We start from the raw sequence: 19982 nt of genomic DNA, 5'->3' as shown, positions 1-19982 counted from the left end.
TGCAGTGTAAAGGCACTATGATGGCGGTAGTAGGACACTCCAGTCCAGAATTGCCTTCTTTGTTATTCTCAAACCTGTCATGATAGATATGAAGGCGAAACTGTACCGTTTCCCGGTTGGATCTGATATTGGTTTCAGACTGTTAGCATGGCACAATACACCCAAGCTTAGGTCTCAGTTGGCATTGCGGAGTGAGATGTGGCCAAAGCCAGTGTGTATTCCCAGTGTTGTGTCAAAGCAGAGATTGGCCTCCAAGTTCTCTAACAATCACACATTGATGATATAACCTGTCAAAACGCCAACAAAATCTGTCCCAGACAAACCCTATAGAATAAGGTAGCAGATTTTCGTGTAGTCCTATGTAAATAAAAAAACTACAATAGAGGACCTGGCTGTGACTTGCGCAAAAAAAATTGATTTAAATATCTTGTAAAAATCCCTGAGTGCTCCGGATCCTGCCGCTCTTTTCTGCTTTGCACTGCGTCGCTCCGTTGCAGAGATATTCACATTTGTTGCTTTTGAAGCGCCGTATGTGAAATCTCAGCTTGATAGTCCAACTGGGTGTTTCTCCAGAGTCTTCTCTAGGGGTGTACGCTTTTACGCCTCCCTCCCTGATGCTGCCAATCACGGCTGATCTAGCTGTCTCAGACACTGCCTAGTTGTGATTGGCAGTGTCTGGGAGGGAGGAGTAAAAGTGCACGCCCCTAGAAAAGACTCTGAAGAAACATTGAGTTGGACTACAGGCAGAGATTTCATATACTGTGCTCCAAAAGCAACAAATGTGAATATCTCTGCAATGCAGTGACGCAGCGCAAAACAGAAAAGAGTGTCAGAATCAGAAGAGCGCAGGGATTTTTGCAAGGTAATAAACTCAATTCATTTGAAGTGACTCTTTAAAGTGAACCGTGCTCCATGTGACTCAGTTGTGGTACATCTCTATATAACCCAATTAGATGCATAATTTGTGCAGGTGATTATTATCCGACACGTGGTATATGGCCACAGAGCAGCTAGAGAGACGTCTCCTTTGCACGTATGCACATTCTTGTAGCAGCCTCTAATTTCTGCTTGATGTCTTTCCATGGTGTAACATCCAGTGTTCGCACATGCAGAAAATTGTTGTGTAGATGAATACATGCGGGAATTCTATGTGAAAGTCAGCAGGCGAGAGCTCCAGACGTGTTACAGATGGATGTGATCAACATGGGTGTGAGCATGAAATTATCATCTACGTATGGAAGAAGTGAGATGACGACTCGGGAACAATTTAAAACAGAGACTAAGACGGGGCCATGGGCAGAAATTGTATCTAATGGGGGGCAACGATCCAGAGATGTGAATAGCGTCCCCCCCCCCGAAAATAAAATCCTCCTATTTAGATGTCGCTCATTCAAGATTTGTTACCCAGCTTTCCCATAATCCTGAAAAACAATGAAGCCCCACTAACGCAGCAATAAGTGCTCTGGGTGATATGTAGAACATGGCACCCTGATCATAAGTGACTAGTCCTAGCTAGAGTCCATTCTAAGGGGTAACAGAGTGCCCCCATAAATAGTAATAAGCAGCGTGACCCCTAAACCATGCCAGGGTCCCGATTAATAGTCCTAGTCAGGATGCCCTTTGAATTGTTCCGGGCTCAGTATTACCACAAATAGTCCTAGCCAGAGTCCTTTCTAACGGGTAACAGGATGCCCCCCATAAATAACCAGAGTGCCCCCTAAACTTTGCCAGGTAGAGTATCCCTATAAATAGTCCCTTCTAAGAGGGAACAGAGTGCCCATAAAAAATATAGTACTACTCAGTGTGACCCCCTAAATCATGCCAGGGTCCCCATGAATAGTCTTACTCAGAGTCCCTCCTAAAGGGCACAAAACTAAAATGCCCTCCCCCCAAAAATACCAAAGTGTCCTGATTAGTGGCCATAGCAACCAGAACATCTAATAAACAGTGCCAGACGGTGCCACCATAGACCATATCTGTCAGATAATGTCCAAACCAGAGCATGCCATAAACGTCAGCCACAGCTCGGCTTATTTCTTGGAAGGCAAACTTCAGTTTATTGCCTTGTACCTACATACCCCGACCAAGGCAAAATACTCGTTGACACCTATCACCTGGAAGACACATTCGCCGCCCCTGCTAAACCCCTCCAAAACCAAGATGGCCCCCATTACCAGTGTCAAGAGTCCTCCCATTACCAGTTTGCCCCATTACCAGTTATGCCCATACTACCAGTGCTAGACAGAGTTCCCCATTACCAGTGCTAGTAGCAGTGGCGTAACTACAAAGTTATGGGCCCCAGAGCGAACTTTCAAATGGCCCCCATGCCAAAATACATGCACATCTCCGCTCCGTCCACCTCACACACACGCGGCTCCGCTCCGTACACCTCATACATGCGCGGCTCCGCTCCGTACACCTCGTACACACGGCTCCGCTCCGTACACCTCGTACACACGGCTCCGCTCCGTACACCTCGTACACGCGGCTCCGCTCCGTACACCTCGTACACGCGGCTCCGCTCCGTACACCTCGCACACGCGCAGCTCCGCTCCGTACACCTCGTACACACGGCTCTGCTCCGTACACCTCATACACGCGGCTCCTCTCCGTACACCTCTTACACGCGGCTCCGCTCCGTACACCTCGTACACGCGCGGCTCCGCTCCGTACACCTCGTACACGCGCGGCTCCGCTCCGTACACCTCGTACACGCGCGGCTCCGCTCCGTACACCTCGTACACGCGCGGCTCCGCTCCGTACACCTCACACACGCGCGGCTCCGCTCCGTACACCTCGTACACGCGCGGCTCCGCTCCGTACACGCGCGGCTCCGTTCCGTACACCTCGCACACGCGCGGCTCCGCTCCGTACACCTCGCACACGCGCGGCTCCGCTCCGTACACCTCGCACACGCGCGGCTCCGTTCTGTACATCTCGTGCACACACGGCTCGTACACGCGGGGCTCCGCTCCGTACACCTCGTACACGCGGGGCTCCGCTCCGTACACCTCGTACACGCGCGGCTCCGCTCCGTACACCTCGTACACGCGCGGCTCCGCTCCGTACACCTCGTACACGCGCGGCTCCGCTCCGTACACCTCGTACACGCGCGGCTCCGCTCCGTACACCTCGTACACGCGCGGCTCCGCTCCGTACACCTCGTACACGCGCGGCTCCGCTCCGTACACCTCGCACACGTGCGGCTCAGCTCCGTACACCTCGTAGATAGAGTACCCCAGTGCCAGTTGTGCCCCTACTACCTGCTGTGCCCCCACTATCAGTGCCAGCTGCCAAGCCCTGTAATTAGCTGCCCTGATGATAAGGCATTGTACCTGTGAGCTTGTGCCTGGGACGTGTCTATAACATTAGTCCCCATTTCTCTGAAATGTCTCCACAGCGCAAAACCTGTCCCTGCGCCATTCCTGTCATGTGTCTGTCCACAGCAGCAGGACGGACCCCGTGCTCCCCCGCCCCAGCCAGGGAAATGGTTTGTCTTGGGGACTCAGCATTGAATAAATAATGAACACGGGAAAAGCGAGCCAAGAAACTGCGCTCAGGAGTTAGGAAGCGACAAACATCTCCGCCGGGAGGGGGAGCACAAATCTGTCCGTGTACTAAGAGGTATTATTATATGGATGTGTGACTGGACTACAATGTACCATATCTGTGTGATCTCCTTCATGGCCTCCTGCGTTATGGAAATGATGTAAAGGTTCCAAAAGCTGTGCGCGGAGACTCCCCTATTCAGCAGTGGTAGGCTCCATTTAAAGAGGCCGTGTGCTGCGCGCTGTGTCCTTTGGAGAGGAGGTGCTGTGTGTCCTGCAGTGCCGCTCATTCCTTCAGTGGAGCCGCCGCTCCCGGTGTGTGCGCCCGTACCCACCATGCCGCTCTCTGTCTCCCGTCTCCCCAGGCCAACATCCTGCAAATGATGGAGGAGAACAAGCAGCTGGCCCTCCGGATAGATGGCGCCGTGCAGTGTGCGAGCCAGGAGGTGACCAACCTGCGAGCCGAGCTGACGGCCACGCACCGGAGACTGGCGGAGCTGAGCGGCGCGGACCCGTGTGTCATGGAGAACAACCAGCACAACAGCCAAGGTAGGGACCCCCGGAGCCACATGGCGCCCCTCCACCTGCTCCTCTGCGGGAAACACCGGGGGGGGCACGGGAAAGTTTCATTCATTGGGGGGACTTAACCCTTTATTGCTTCAATGGTGCTAATTTTTATTTAATTATTTGCAATAAATGTAAATGTCTGCTCCGAGATGATGCAAATTAATTTTCAGGAAAACAAAAAAAAAAAAACCTGCTTTATTTATTTTAATTTTTTTTATTTTTTTTTAACACAAAAAAGTAAATTTTTTTCTGACTTTATCGACTGCTTTTATATTAAGCCAGCATTTTAGGGTTTTTTGGGTATTTTTTTTTTTTTTTTTTTTTTTTTTTTGGGGGGGGGGGGGGTCAGTCGGCGCACCATTCTTCTTGGGATACACCGTGGCGGTGCTCACACAATTGCTATATTTATGGGTGTTTTTGCCATGATTTTCCTGCAAAAAAACAAAGTCGACTTTTTTTTTTACCGCGTGATTGGAAAATCCTTTGAAAGGCCCTATCGTGCAAATACAGCCTAATGTTTTAGATTTTCCAAAAAATGGTGCGAAAAAGTGGTGACTACCGATTTAAAAAAAAATAAAAAATTCCTATTTAAAAAAAAAAAAAAAAAAAGTAACCCATTAGGAGCGAATTTTGGGAATATGGCCTATATTATATGAAAAAAAAAAATGGGCGATTGGGGGGGGTTGTTTTCCAGAAATGTTGCAAAAACAGAGCAATTTAATGATAAAAAAAAACAAAAAACCCATTAAAGTAGCGCATGGTGTGAATGCGGCCTAACATTATTCCCATGCTGTGCTGAAAACGCGCAAAGATAAAGTGATGCTTTGGAAACCTGTGTGATGGCGCTGCAGAGGCCGTGGCTTTGTTGCTGCGCAGGGCAGCGACACCGAGGCAGATGTCGTTATTATAGGCTGTCATCACAAACTGCAATTACACAGTGTGATCTCCGCTCCCCCCCATCCTTTCGTAGGTACACAACACTCTGCTGGATGGAACCCGTGGCATTTGTAGACCTCAGTCTGTGACCGCTGCAGGCAGTCCCCCTGGTGTTTGTGAGGAATCGCTGGTGACAGTCACAGCTCGGAGCGCTGCCGGGCGCAGTCTATGGAGACGACTGAATGGCTTGTGACATTATTGCGCTGACGCCAATCTACATTATTCCTCTTGGGTTAATATCCGACTTCAGGCTACGTCTTATTGCGCCATATAATGTGTCATGTTTTATGTCCTGTCATATCGCGTGTTGCGTTCATGCTCTGTCATCATTTAGGGTCCCTCGGAGGAAGAGTGGCAGATTGTTTGTTTTCCTCGGCCATCCACTTTCCTAATAGTAGGTACCCCAGAAACAGGAATATCTTTGGGGTCCTATTCACAGTAGCCAAATAATTGTACACTGCCTTTTATTGATTCCACTTAAGCACGTTTTCGGGGGGCCACTGCAGCCCTGCGTCACAGTTCTCTTGCCTCTGTCCAAAGTAGGGACCCCCACAGTTGTTGGCTGCATGGTGCACTCGGTATAGAGCTGTTTAAATGTATATTTTCCTTTGTAGACTTAACTTTACTTAAATGCGCATTTGTGAAAAAATAATTTTTGCAATTGGATTTGGTTAAAAATGTGGCTTTTGTGCATTCAACTATGTGGTCATAAATCAGCTGAGAGTGTGGAGAGAAAAAAGTCAGATAAGAAGTACAAACTTGACAATCAGAAGGAGCTCGCTGCTGGATACTCAGTTAACTCATTTTGCATCTAGAAGTAGACTGGTTTTTATTATGCTTTACTTATATAGCGGAATCCTATTCTGCAGCGCTTTTTTAGACCTCATCACCGTCCCCATTGGGGCTCACAACCTAAATTCGCTATCAGCGTGTGTTTGGAGTGTGGGAGGAAACCGGAGAACCCAGAGGAAGCCCACAAAACATGGGGAGGACATGCAAACTCTTTGCAGATATTGTTGTGGTGGGATTTGAACCCTGGACCCCAGCAATGGAAAGCAACGGTACAAACCTCTGAGTCAATGTGCAGCACAGAGGCCATAGGCAAACTTTGCAGAATTGCTGAATGAAATTCAATTGCAAAAATAATCCTCAAAAGTTGGACATCCCCCTTTTAAGAAGCCCTCCTCCTCCCATCCTCTTAAATATATAGCAATCATATTATACAGCACTGTGTGCTTACAATTGCTCATTTTGCCTTTCTACCCAGAGAATTCTTCTCTTTTTCATTACGTCTGACGTCACGTGATTAAAAACTAACTAGCTAAATCCTTCTAAGCTCTATTTAGAAACAGGAGGTCTGTTTTCCCTGCATGAGATATCATTAGAACTACAATTCTACTCTTAGCAAAATCCCTGGCAGCCCAACTCCACGCCTGTTCAACTCCTGACTAGTGATGAGTGATTGTGCTCTGATAAGGTGTACTTCCATCAAAGCTTTTATCCTCTTACTATATTGCAGTCATCATAAAGCACTGTGTACTTACAATTGCTCATTTTACCTTTCTACCCATCTAATTCTCTTTTCCATTAGGTAGATGCTATCACGTGATTAAAAACTGACTAGCTTACTACGTCTAAGCTCTATGTAGAAACAAGAGGTCTGTTTTCCCTGCATGAGTTATCATTAGAACTACAATTTTACATCACTTCAAAGTCCCTGGCAGGGTGGAGGAGCGTAGCAGATGGGTCAGGAGTAGTGCTAACCGAGTGACTTGTATGTGCACTAAAAATGTTCAAGGCACCACGCCTGCAGGTCTCGCGACTGTTTGGCAGCTGCAACGCATGCAGGGATTGCCTAACAAACAGACAATCCTTGCATGTGTTGTGGCTGTCAAACAGCGGGTATTCTAACTTATTATTCGAGCATGCTAAAAACACTCTGTTAGCACCCGATCATGGATAACACGTTGTCCGAGCACATTCGCTCATCACTAGTCAAAAGTTGATTAGGAGTGGAGCTGGGCTTCCAGGGATTTTGCAGTGATTAGAATTGTAGATCGAATGCTGACTCATGCAGGGAAAACAGACCTCCTGTTTCTAAATAGAGCTTGGAAGGATCCAGCTAGTTAGTTTGTAATCATCTGGTGTCATGGACCTAATGGGAGAAGAGGCAAATTGACTGGGTAGAAAGGAAAATGAGCAATTGTAAGTACACAGAGCTCTATAATATAACTGCAATATATTAAGGGGATAAAAACTTTGGGAGGAGGAGTGACTCTTTAGAGAAGTCCTACAGAACCAACCTTTTTAGGTTTTATGGTGCATGGGTCTTGTATGGTAGCGCACAAGTCTCTGTGCTTCCATATTACAAACTGATTCTCCATGTGCCGCCATATAGTGCTTCTGGAAATAACTATCTTTCCCTAGAGACGTTGGTTACGGTATTTTGGTTAATTCCAAAGGAACGGCACAATTTTATCTCCCCATATGAAGAGAGAACCGCAAATGAGAATCCCCCGGCGGTGCAGGCGGGCGCACAGTGGTCTATAGGTGCGGTTTTACGTGATCCACTATATATCTGTGTGTGTGTCGGGGAAGCCGCAGTTCTGTTGCCGCCACGTCTTCTGCATTAGCTTTCCATGTGCGGCCCGCGGTACGTTGTCTTATTACATTACATGTTGCGATGATTTAGTGTCTGCCTTTGTCGGGGACATCGGCTTCGTTGAGTGATTTAATAACTGCTCCTCTTCATCATCATCCCAATTAATAATCCTACAAGCCCCGCGATAAACCTGTAGGTATCTCACCACACGTCTGTATTAAATGTCATCTGATGCCTTTTTTTTTTTTTTTTTCTTTTCTCCCTGTTGATGTGATTTTTCCTGATGTCATTTACTGTTATCTCACTGTAGTGTATATTTGACACACTTGCGTTTTAATTACGGCTCCACTCCATGTCGCCCGCAGCGGCGGTTATGTGGCAGGAAATGAAAGGTTGATGTTAAAATTCTAATAAACAAGTTTTCTTTTTCTATTTTTTTTTGCTCTTTAATATTGCACCTTTGGGGGCAGTAGAACTAGAATACGATACAATGGAGACTTTGTAATTGGTGTAAATAATTCTGCGCTTCGTTGCGTTGCGTATTTAGTCACTTTTATCTTTTTTTTTTTTTTTTTTTTTTTTTTTTTTTTTTTTTTTTATGAAGGGTAAGAATGCTAGAAAACATGAAGTCAGATGGCAGTCAGGGGCTGATCATGGCTTCTCGGGAAGGTTTTTAAGGGGTGGTGTACTAAAGGTCTACCCTTCCCATATTCCCAATTGAGGCTTTTGGAATCCTTTGTACAATGGCGTCTGATGGTCTTCAATGGCTTCTGTTTTGAGAATAGGAATAGATCTTGCATCCAGTGTTGGCACGGTCTCTCCCGGGGATTGGGTGACATTGTCACGTGATCACTGTGACCAGTCAGTGGATAAGTAGTGGACAGCCCCTTAAAGCCAATTCTGCACCAATACCTACAATGAAACGCGCTGTTACAAGCCACGGATGCGGACCTAAGGTGTGGATCTGTGGCACCCTCACAACGTACAGCTGATGCCCATCATTCCTAGCATCATCCTCACAAGTTTTACGCTGTGAGTGAAGGTAGCCTACATTGTGCTGTACTTTGCTGTGGGACTTCAGTGCAGATACAACTCTTCCCTTGGTTTACTTAAAAAGTGACATAATGGATGAAGTCATTAGTGCTTGTAGTAATTACATTACGGCTCCTCTTCATTGCCGCCTCATCTGTGATTAAAGCATGGGGGACGATATTGAGCAGGTGAAGAGGGAATGACTATGGAGGCTCCAGGCTATCGTACATTCTGGACGTCCCATCCAGTTTTGTTTTCGTGTTTTGCCCTCAGGAAAGTTTTTACGTTCTTCTGGACGATTAAAGGAGATGGCGACATCCTTACCAGATATTCTGGTTCATAAACTTTTACGGCTGCTGTTCTGAAGATCTACAAACGAGAAAATCTGGTGACACTGCCGACTCGTCGCTGACTATCATTCCGAGATGTCTATCCTTTTGATTCCACCAAGGCTGGTGTAGGTTATTTTTTCTTTTATTTTTTTTTGTCCTGAAGGTTCTATAGATATCAGAAGATGCTGCTTAGATCATTCTGTGGGGATTACAGTTTTTCTAATGCCATGTCTTATATTTTTTTGGCAGTTTGCGCCATTTACTATGTGGTATAAATGATGCAGTATGTTCTGTTAATCAGTACAATTGTGGCAATACCAAATATTTTATTACTATTATACTTGTTTTCTTTTAAATTACACTCTCCCTGCCAGTCAAATAACTTAACATGATGAGATTACAGTCCAGGTATTCAACATGACAATACGAGTCGTTTTGGTTGTGTTTTTTGTTTTGTTTTTTTTTTGCTTTTCTTTATATTTTATTTAAGGGCTAGAGATTTATTTACTTTTTGTTTTACTCAGGTCCTGTTATTCCAGGAAGTTTTCAGCAGTTTCCTTATCAAATACAGGATTACAACGACCCCCCCCCCCCCCATTCACAGTGACCTTTGCACACGCTCATTAGATGCAGTCTGTTGATTGTGTCTACAGGCCCCGTTACATTTAGCGATGCACCAGCGATCCTGACCACGATACGACCCGGTCAGAATCGCTGATGCATCGCTAAATGATCGCTAGTGAGCTGGCACACAGGCAGATCTCACCAGCAATGCAGCAGCGGTCGATACTTACCTGTCAGACGCGGCGATGATGACTTTTTTCCGCCCGCGTCCATGGCTCGCTCGTCGGCGCCAGCAGGAAGCAGACGACGAGAAAACGGCCCAGGATGTTCTCGCGCGATCACCGACAACCAGCCGGGGGAGCCGATCGGAGGAGAATGTCACATGTAGCGATATCGCTAGTGATATCGCTGCTGCGTCACCAAATCGTTGATGCTTTAGCGATCTCTCTGGCGATATTCCTATGTGTAAATGGCCTTTAATGTACATGTGAATTTTTGGAAACAGGAAGTTAGTCTTAAAAAGTCTCCAGTGACCAGTGTTAGAATTGCAAGATTTCCATTTTATTTTTAAGACTGATTGTGATTTGGGAAAAAAAAGAATGCAAAAAATATATAAATGTAACCTGAAAACCTGATTAAAATAATAGGTCATTTTCTGATGATGGCCTTTCTTTAAGAATGATTTTTGCTTCCTTGAAGTTATTTATTGACCTCCTAACCTTAATCAATAGGTTTCGTGTCTGTTGGGATTTGGACAGTGCAGCTATTCCTAGGACACTGAGCCTTATCTACATATCTATTATCACTCTGCAGACAACACTTTCAGATGAAGACATTTGGCTTTTTTTTGCTTAGAAAGCTCCTTTTATATGAAAGTAAAGCCAGTGGTCAGACTTTTACTATTCTTTATTGCTTTTTCAGGGACTTTGAGCTTCCAGGAGGGTATTCTGTGCTCAGGATTAGTGATGAGTGAGTATGCTTGTTACTCGACATTTCCTGAGCATGCTCGGGTGTCTTCCGAGTATTTCGGTGTCCTCGGAGATTTAGTGTTTGTCGACGCAGCTGCATGATTTGTGGCTGCTGGACAGGCTCAACACATGTGAGCAATGCCTGTTTGTTAGGAAATCCACACACACAATTCAGTATTCTAATCATGCAGCTGTGTCGACAAACACTAAATCTCTGAGCACATCAAATTACTCAGCGATCACCCGAGCATGCTCTGGAAAACCCGAGCAACGAGTATACTCGCTCATCACTACTTAGGATCCTTCCTTTTGTAAGCCTTAACCACCTTGTAATGCTGCATATCAACCTGTAGGGGCACTGTATTTATGCTCCCTCCTTATAACAACTGATTGTTATGGGTTTTCAGCAATTGGGTCCTTGAAGGTTAATTGGTGGGCTGGATTCCTACCATGAGATGAGCTCTTGTATGTGGCCTTCATGGAGTAGACATGGGGTTTAGACCTTAAAGTGCGGCTCTAAAAAATGTAGCTTGTGACAAAAGATGAAAGTCCTCTTCTACCGTGAGTAAAAGGTACTGTCACACTTAGCAATGCACCAGAGATCCCGACCAGCGATATGACGCGGTCAGGATCGCTGGTGCATTGCTAGGTGGTCGCTAGTGAGCTGCCACACAGGCAGATCTCACCAGCGACATCGCTGGGGTCGGGGGTCGCTACTTACCTGTCAGACGAGGCGATCCTGCGTCCTCCCGCCCGGCTCCACGCGTCGCTCGTCTCCACAGCAGGAAGCTGACTATGAGAAACAGTCCAGGACGTTCTCGCGTGATCAGCGATAACCAGCGGGGGAGCGGTCGGAGGTAAGTATCAGACATAGCGATATCGCTAAGTGTGACAGTACCTTAAGGCTCCTGGGGGAACTTGTTACACCAATTCCTCTGCTTTCTACCATGGGGGGTACATAAGGGCTGTATACATAAAACAGTAGGGACAATTCGCACAGTTGCTTCATTTTTATTTCCACTTATGTCAGTCCATCCTTAATGGTGTGGCTTACTGGCATCATTACCCATTCCCTAAATTATGAATTCTCCTCTTTAGAAAATGTAAAATTCCCTCTTTAGCACAAATTGATGTTTTCAGGTCTGGTTTAAGTGCAAACCCCCAACATACAGAATGTCTAGGTGGTCCGTGGGAATATGTTTGTATCTTTAGTTAGGTAAAAGATCACCTTTTTTTTTTTTTTTTTTTTTTTTTTTTTTAACAGCTGTGCGGAAACAAGTCCGATTGTTGGGATACTCGGTAAAATAATTGCCGCCATTATCATCCCGGGCTCGTAATTGCGGCTACGTTTCTTTCCTGCCTGATGAATTTAGAGGCGGCTGCCGTACATCGAGAAGTCAGGAGTCGTGGAATGGTTGAATGTAATTTTTTTGTATCTTTTCTTTGCCATTGTGATGAACCGGGAAACCAAATGCCTGGCTGGCAGCTTAAGAATGGATGCTATTTTCCCCGCTGAAAAGAATTAATGATTTCTATGACTCACGGAACATGTTCCTGTTTTGAGATAAACATGAAAACAATGTGTTGTGATTGCATTTTCTTCATGCTGGTCTCGTGTTTGGGATTACTTGCACCTCAGGGGCGCAGGTTGGCCGCCTTTGTGTTCAGAAGCTCTTCTTCCCCCTCCCTTCCTATTTTTTTTTTTGTTTTTCTTTTTTTAATAACTTTGTATATGATGGAAATCTAAAATATTGGATGCCGTCTTCAGTCAATGGTGGAGAGATGAGATTGTGGTCGATGTATACAAAAATGCATACTTTCATGCAAGAAACACTTCATACGCTAAGCTCGTCTCGTGGTCTCCAAAGGCCCTCGAGTCTGTGTGTGATCCGACTAGTTTCTTTGTATTTTTATACTGATGCTTAGAAATAACTTGCTGCTAATTTGTAGGCCAGGGTAAATATGCTACAACTGAATAAGAAAAACTCCTTCTCGTCGTCTTTGATATATAAATCTTGTAAGATGGCTCATTATGCGTTGCAATTTATATACGTTGCAAAGAAAGTCTGCTACCGTGTGAATCAGATGAGTGCCGGAACATTGTTTAGATCTAATCATCTTGTGTATAAAAAGCTTTCTGTCCTTATGTACAGTGGGTAAAATAACTATTGAACATGTCACCAATTTTCTAAATAAACTTCTAAAGGTGCTATTGACATGAAATTCTCACCCATCTAATCCAAACGGGCAAAGAAATTAAACCGTAGATGTCCATAAATTGTGTAATAATGAGAAATGATGCAGGGAAAAAGTATTGAACAGACATGTAATTAATACTTTGTACAAAAGCCTTTGTTAGTGATGAAAGCTTCAAGATGCCTCCTGTATGGAGAAACTAGTTGCAGGCATTGCGCAGGTGCAATTTCAGCCCATTCTTCCACACAAACTGTCTTCATATACTGAAGGTCCCATTGGCTCCTTCTATGAACTCTGAGCTTTAGTACCTACATTTTCTGTATGTATTTTCATGTTCTATAATTGGCTCGGCCATTTTGGCAGCCTTATTCTTTCTCTGAAACCAAATTAGTTTCCTTGGCTGTGTGCTTGGGATCGTTATCTTGCAGAAATGTGTACACTCTTTTTATTTTCATCCCTGTAGATGGGAGATTTTTTTTTTTTTCAGGAATTTCTCTGTACATTTGTCCATTCATCCTTCAATTACTGTAAGCTTACCAGTGCCATATGCTGAAAAACAGCCTCACACCATGATGTTTCCAGCTCCAAACTTCACTGTTGGTATGGTGTTTTTGGAGTGATATGCTGTGCTTTTTGACTTTCAATCGTGGTGTGTATTATGGCATCCAAAGAGTTCAATTTGTCTCCTCTGACCAGACTATATTCTCACAGTATTTCACCAGCTCGTTTAAAAGTTGAACAAACTTCAAACAAGCTTGAACGTGTTTTTTTATTCAGCAATGAACTCTTGCGTGGTGAGCGTGCATATAGGCCATGGAGGTTGCATGCATTAGTTATAGCTTTCTTTAAAACAATTGTACCTGCTGATTTCAGGTCTTTTTGCAGCTCTCCACAAGTGGTCATTGGCTCTTGGACAACTCTTCCAATAATTATTTTCATTCCTCTCTCTGAAATATAATTTTACCATAAATTGGTCACAACTAGATTCTTTCTACTTCCATATTATGGTCCCAACAGTGCTGACTGGAACCTTCAGTAGCTTAGAAATTCTTCTATAGCCAATGCCTTCAATATGTTTTGCAACAATAAGGTTGCAAAGGTCTTGTCATACTATCCTGCGCGTTTCAAAACTACTATTTTTAAAGGTTCGTAGTTATGTTATATTGCTAGTATGGCCATATTTTTGAACTTTGGCTGTTTTATTACATAATTTTAAAATAAATCATAATAGATAAGTTACAAACATCCCAAGTTTAAATATTATATATGATATTTTTTTCTATTATGCTGGATTTTAAAATTGTCTAATAAAGGATAGAAGGATTTTCATATCCTACAACTGTGCCTCTGCGAACCTACTTGACACCAACTGTAGAAATGTATGGGGACCTTTGTTCAGTAGAGAGAACTGGATGGTAAAATGTGCCCACATTAAAACTGCTATTACAAAAAAAAACTTTCAACTTTTTTTTGGTTTGGTTCAAGTGTCTTCCCAAAGTTCTTTGCAGGCTAGGCACATCCTTATCTGGTAGGTTCATTAAGGGGATCCTGTCAAGTTCACAAACTGTGAAAGACTGCTACTATATAGCGTAATATATCCCTCATCCTGTATTCTAATGTGTTTTTAATGGCCTAGTAAGGTTTTTTACCCTTTTTAACAATGAAGTTTTAATGTACTGCGCGGCAGGTGCTGATGAGTCAGAACTTGGTCGGAGGGGTGTCCTAAACCTCAGTGTCGAATCCTAGGATAACGCCTCCCTGGGTGCAACTGTCAGCCTTTGTACAACCCTCCTCTTAGTAGGACCTCTTCACATCTCGCACATATGCAAGATTCCAGCAATCATACCAAGACTAGGACGTTATCGAGGATATCCGTGGCAGCCACTGAGGCGCCATCGATGCCTCATTAGTATATGCCATGCAGAACATTTATTAGAATACAGGATGGCATATATAAGGCTAGAGTCGCAGTCTCAGACCGGTTTCACTTGAGCAGCCCAATGAGCCTTTTTTAAGTTGAATTTTGACAAGATCACTTTTTTTTTTTTTTTTTTTTTTTTTTTTTTTGCCAAATTGCATTATATTGTATTTCATCAGTAGAAGCTGTTTTTCAATACTTTTCGGTCATGTCCTATACGATGAGCGCCGGGCACTGAACTCTTTAGGAATCCTAAAAATGTCATTGCTATGCGAATATTTACTAAACAGAGTAAGGAGCGCTGATAATCGGCTGCTGTAGGTGTAGGTTTATGAGCGCAGATGGTTCTGTGAAGATCCAATTACTTAATTTTTTTTTTTTTTTTTAGATGATTCCGCACTATGTTCGTTCCCACTTTACCCGTCAGTTGGAGGTGGAATACTCCTGGTAATCAACACAATTGGGCTTGCCTAATTTTTGCTAATTTTTCTCATCCCCAATTCCTTTTGATCATGAAGCCAGTGATTATCGAGCATTAGAGTAATGTTCTCATCTATGTTGACTTTTTTTTTCTTTAATCTTTCAACACTTTTTTCAGTGGCCATTACATCTAGGGGCCTGTTTATGGATCCATGTTGTGTATATGAACACCCAGGGTCTGATTCAGCCCTGATCATGGTTTCCACTTGTTGAAAGGGAAGTTTTTATCAGAAATAACCTATTTGGTTAAATTGGATATTTTCTACTTGTATTTGGCAATGGGTCTTTATTTTGTTTTGTTTTTTTAACATGTCTTGCCTTTTATTGAAAAAGAAATTAACTTTGCAATTGTAAACCCACACAGCCACTGGATGTTGTGGGTTTTTTTTTTTTTTTTTTTTTGACTCCTACTTCCTATTCTTTAAGAAAGTTTACAGCAGCCTGTTTATCAAAGGCAGGGTTACAATAACCGGTGACACATCTATACGCATCTGATAACACAGGATCCACCAATAACAGCTCCCTCTTCCTTTGCAATGAATTTTGCACACGCTCATTAGATGCTTCAATACAAAATATAAGGTCGGGCTTTGACCATCGTGGCTAATGTGCATGTGTTATTTTCTAAAACAGCCAAGTTTGTATTTTAAAGAAAAAAAGTGGTCACTGTGAAAATTACAAGAATAGTATTTTTTTTTATTTTTAATACAAATTGTGACATCAAATGTTTACTTTTTTCCATACAAACTGTTTTGAGCTACGTTACCATAACGAGGGTTTTTTTTTTTTTTTTTTTAATGCCAAGTATTTCAGAAAGAATGTAAGTAGCCATAATGGGTGCAAAAATGATGTAGAAAATCTGCAACATCAAAAATTCACCTGAAGCTCATCGTGAGAACGTAGCCTTAAACAATGGGTCATTTTCTAAGGATCGCTTCCCTTTAAGTCGTTGATGATGGCATATTGCCCTCTCCCATATTTTCTGTTGGAAAAAAAAAAAACATGTCACCATGTCATCGGTCCAAGTATTGACTGTAAAACTTTGCCGCATTAGTGCTAAGTTAGCGGATGCACCTGTCTATGGGATGTCATGCCAAAAACAAGCGGCACCTGTGATTAAGCTCACAGCATTGATCAAAGCCATATCTAAAATATTGCTGGCACGTCATCTGCCGCCCACACCTCAAGGATTTAGGAACGCCCAAAACAGCAAACACAGAAAAAATGTGACTAAACCGTTTCTAGCCTGATGAATGATCATCTCCCCATGGGAGAATACTGTTTGCTGAATACCTAAGGGCAGAATTTCGCAATAAAAATATTTCTGAATTTCTGTTCTATGAACCGAGCCTGGCTGTGCTACACAGGGTGAGATCACCTGGGTCTGGAGATGTCATTCTTATTACTTAGGAAATAATTTCAGAGGGTTGCGTAGACTCGCTATTGTTTCCTCTGTTGCTTGTGCTCCTAAACCCTCCCATCAAGGGCTTACCTGACTTACACCTTGTCATCGTCATCATACAGCAGACTTACCGATACAATGGACACTTTTTGGATTCTGAGATTTTGGCTCTTTGAGGTGGATTCTCATATTCACGTTTCACACCCACTTGTGTCTGTACCAGCCATGCTTCTCTGACCGCCCAACCAACAGCCTCGTAGACTTGTATAAGACTGTAGGCTCAGGTCAAGAGCCCCACATCCAGTCTGGAAGTCATGGATCTGCTTGAAAGTCCTGTAATATATTTATTTTAATTTTTTTTTTTAAGGGGTAGCGCCACATGTATTAGCCAAAGCAAAAAATAAGTATCGCTATGAAGGACCTGGATAATTTGTGCGTTAAACTGGTTTAGGTTTGCTCTGTGTGGCTGAGTTTGGGTCCGGAGACAGGCAGCCGGTCCAGACATCGGCGTTCACACCCAGATGTGCCAAGATTGACCTTACTCCAATGGGTCAATTATTTCAGTAGGCAGTGTGTAATACTTGCTAATAACTGAACCCTTCCTGCTCAGTTCTCCATAGTTTATCCCTGGAAGACCCTCTGATCAGTGCATTGTAAGGGAACCCCCCTTTTAACCTTACTATGTAGACTTGTAGCCTATAGCTGCAACAATAAAATCCCACAACGTTATTTGTATCAGAACATGGCTGCACGAGCGGTCATACCAGTCATGACCCTTGGACAGAAGTGGCGCTGTTTGAAAAGCTGAATTTTTTTCCTTAATCACTAACATGACTACCCCTTTCAAGGGTTTTTTTTTTTTTTTTTTTTTTTATTAAAGAATAGTTTAAGGGGAGGACAAGGAAGGGAAACTTGTTTAGCAGTTTTTCAAGACCCCTTAGGGCACTTGGAGGTCACTTGTGTATGTAGTTACCAGATTAGCTCCAGGGGGCTAGCTGATCTTTCTACTAATGTTCTTGCCTACTTCTAAAAAGTTGTAAGGGTCAAAAAAACAATTTTTATGTTTGTAACACTTTTCTGGTATCTCAGCCCTTGGTCAATATGGAGAGTGATGGCAGAGTCTCTCTGTGGAGGGAGGTCGGTCTCTCTGTGGAGGGAGGTCGGTCTCTCTGTGGAGGGAGGTCGGTCTCTCTGTGGAGGGAGGTCGGTCTCTCTGTGGAGGGAGGTCGGTCTCTCTGTGGAGGGAGGTCGGTCTCTCTGTGGAGGGAGGTCGGTCTCTCTGTGGAGGGAGGTCGGTCTCTGTCCTGCTTATGTTAGAAAAGCCATAGATCTGACTGAGCACTTTTTTTTTTTTTTCTTTTTTTTTTTTATACCAGGTTTACAGATTTCAGCTAATTACTTGGGATCCAGCAGGAGGAACACTAAAATCAGTCAAAAGGACTCTTCTAGCAAGGCAGGATTGTCTACATTGGAGAACTCCCAGATTCGGGAGTTCTCCAATCTGATCTTAAACCTTGAAATGGTCTCCATCTAACACTACATTACCCATCAGTTGTGACCAAGCAAAATCTGTTTGTCAGGGTCACCTGAGGCGAATACTGGGAACCACTGATCATCTGGGAGAATCCAGAGTGGCTCTAATTTGAAGCCATATGTCAGTGACAAAAAGATCCCCTTTTAACTTTTTTGGGTTTGTTATGTAAAAAAAACAAATTGCCTAAGGAAGTGGTTTGTATGGAGTAAATTAAAGCGTTGGGGTATATTTATCAAGCTAAATGCATCAGAATTCTGAAGTAATTTGCACCAAAGAACTTTCGTGTCTCGCACCAGATCTCCTATGCCTTTTAGACTTTTTACAACATGTTCGACAAGTGGCATGGCTTATCGGAAAAAGGGTTTGTTTTATCATGCAACACTTAGTGTCAAAATTGTGGCACAAATATGTAGGTGGGGGTAAACCTAATCAAAATAGTCTTAAAGGGAGTCCGTCAGTAGGTTTTTGCTTTGTAATCTGACAGAAGCATGATGTAGGGACAAAGACGCTGTTTCCAGCAATGTATCACCTATACTGCATGCAGCAGTTGTCAGAAAATCCATTTTCTCTGCTGCAGAGCTCTGAATGCTGAACCCTGTATAAACCCGCCCACAAGACTGGCTGCTTTCTGTGTACACTGTATATTGACAGCTGCCAATCAGTGGTGTGGGCGGGGTTGGACTAGAAGGCACGAGACACCTAGCTCTCTAGCGATTATCTCCTGCTGATAAAACACTAATTTTATTGAAACAGTCCAGCAGGGTACTGTATACATCTCTGGAATCAGGGTCTCTGCCCTTACATCATTCTGCACTCAGATTATTTAACAAAAGCGTGCTGGCAGATTCCTTTTAAAAATAGATTACGCTTGAGCCACTGATTAAATCTGGCACACATAAACGTACTGTCACACTTAGCGATGCACCAGCGATATGACGCGGTCAGGATCGCTGGTGCATCGCTAAGTGGTCGCTAGTGAGCTGCCACACAGGCAGATCTCACCAGCGACATCGCAGCAGTCGGGGGTCACTACTTACCTGTCAGACGAGGCGATCCTGATGTCCTCCCGCCCGCGTCCACGCGTCGCTCGTCTCTCCACAGGAAGCCCAGCAGGAAGCTGATGACGAGAAGCGGTCCAGGACGTTCTCGCGCGATCATCGATAACCAGCGGGGGAGCGGTCGGAGGTAAGTATCACACATAGCGATATCGCTAGCAATATCGCTGCTACGTCACAAAAACCAGTGACGTTATAGCGATATCGCTTAGTGTGACAGGCCCTTAAGACTGTCTAGTCTAAGGGTACCGTTACACCTAGCGATGCACCAGCGATCCCGACCAGGATCGCTGGTGCATCGCTAGGTGGTCGCTAGTGAGCTGCCAAACAGGCAGATCTCACCAGCGACATCGCTGGGGACGGGGATCGCTACTTACCTGTCAGACGCGGCGATCCTGATGTCCTCCCGCCCGGCTCCACGCGTCGCTCGTCGGCGCCAGCAGGAAGTCCCAGCAGGAAGTGGCCGACTAGGAATGGTCCAGGAGCTTCTCGCGCGATCAGCGATTACCAGCGGGGGAGCGGTCGGAGGTAAGTATCACATGCAGCGATATCGCTAGCAATATCGCTATAACGTCACAAGATCGGTGACCTTACAGCAATATTGCTAGCAATATTGCAGTGTGTAACGGGGGCTTAAAACTTAAGAAATAATCAGCTTTGATAAATCTCCCCCATTGTGTTTCAGGGTTGCACTCAACGTACCTAATGTTTCAATTGTCACTAACCCCAAAATACCAAATAATTTGATTTGTAGAGGACAGCACCAGGTACAATGTCCATTTTGGATATAACAGAAAAGAATCGATATATGCCAGGCCATTAATAAGTTAAAGACCATAAAAGCGGGC

The 19982-nt window shown here is 44.1% G+C and overlaps 1 protein-coding gene across 8 annotated transcripts in view; it reads left to right on the top strand.

Annotated features, from left to right (window-relative positions):
• The window catches only part of KAZN (kazrin, periplakin interacting protein), a 901428-nt gene that overhangs the window by 664429 nt on the left and 217017 nt on the right, over nt 1-19982 (top strand). For 6 of the 8 annotated variants that reach the window (XM_073585543.1, XM_073585542.1, XM_073585547.1 and 3 more), the window contains exon 3: nt 3914-4097. In XM_073585543.1, coding sequence (XP_073441644.1) covers nt 3914-4097 — 184 coding nt within the window. Of the gene's footprint in view, nt 1-3412; nt 3625-3657; nt 3757-3913; nt 4098-19982 lie in introns of those variants that run through there. The other 2 variants (XM_073585548.1, XM_073585549.1) reach the window with 2 other exon arrangements.

Source organism: Dendrobates tinctorius, unplaced genomic scaffold, assembly GCF_039654945.1.
Source record: "Dendrobates tinctorius isolate UK_male_01 unplaced genomic scaffold, ASM3965494v1 ptg000086l, whole genome shotgun sequence".
Lineage (NCBI taxonomy): Eukaryota > Metazoa > Chordata > Amphibia > Anura > Dendrobatidae > Dendrobates > Dendrobates tinctorius.
The sequence above is the reverse complement of the archived record's forward strand: the minus strand, read 5'-3'. Positions and strand labels throughout refer to the sequence as shown.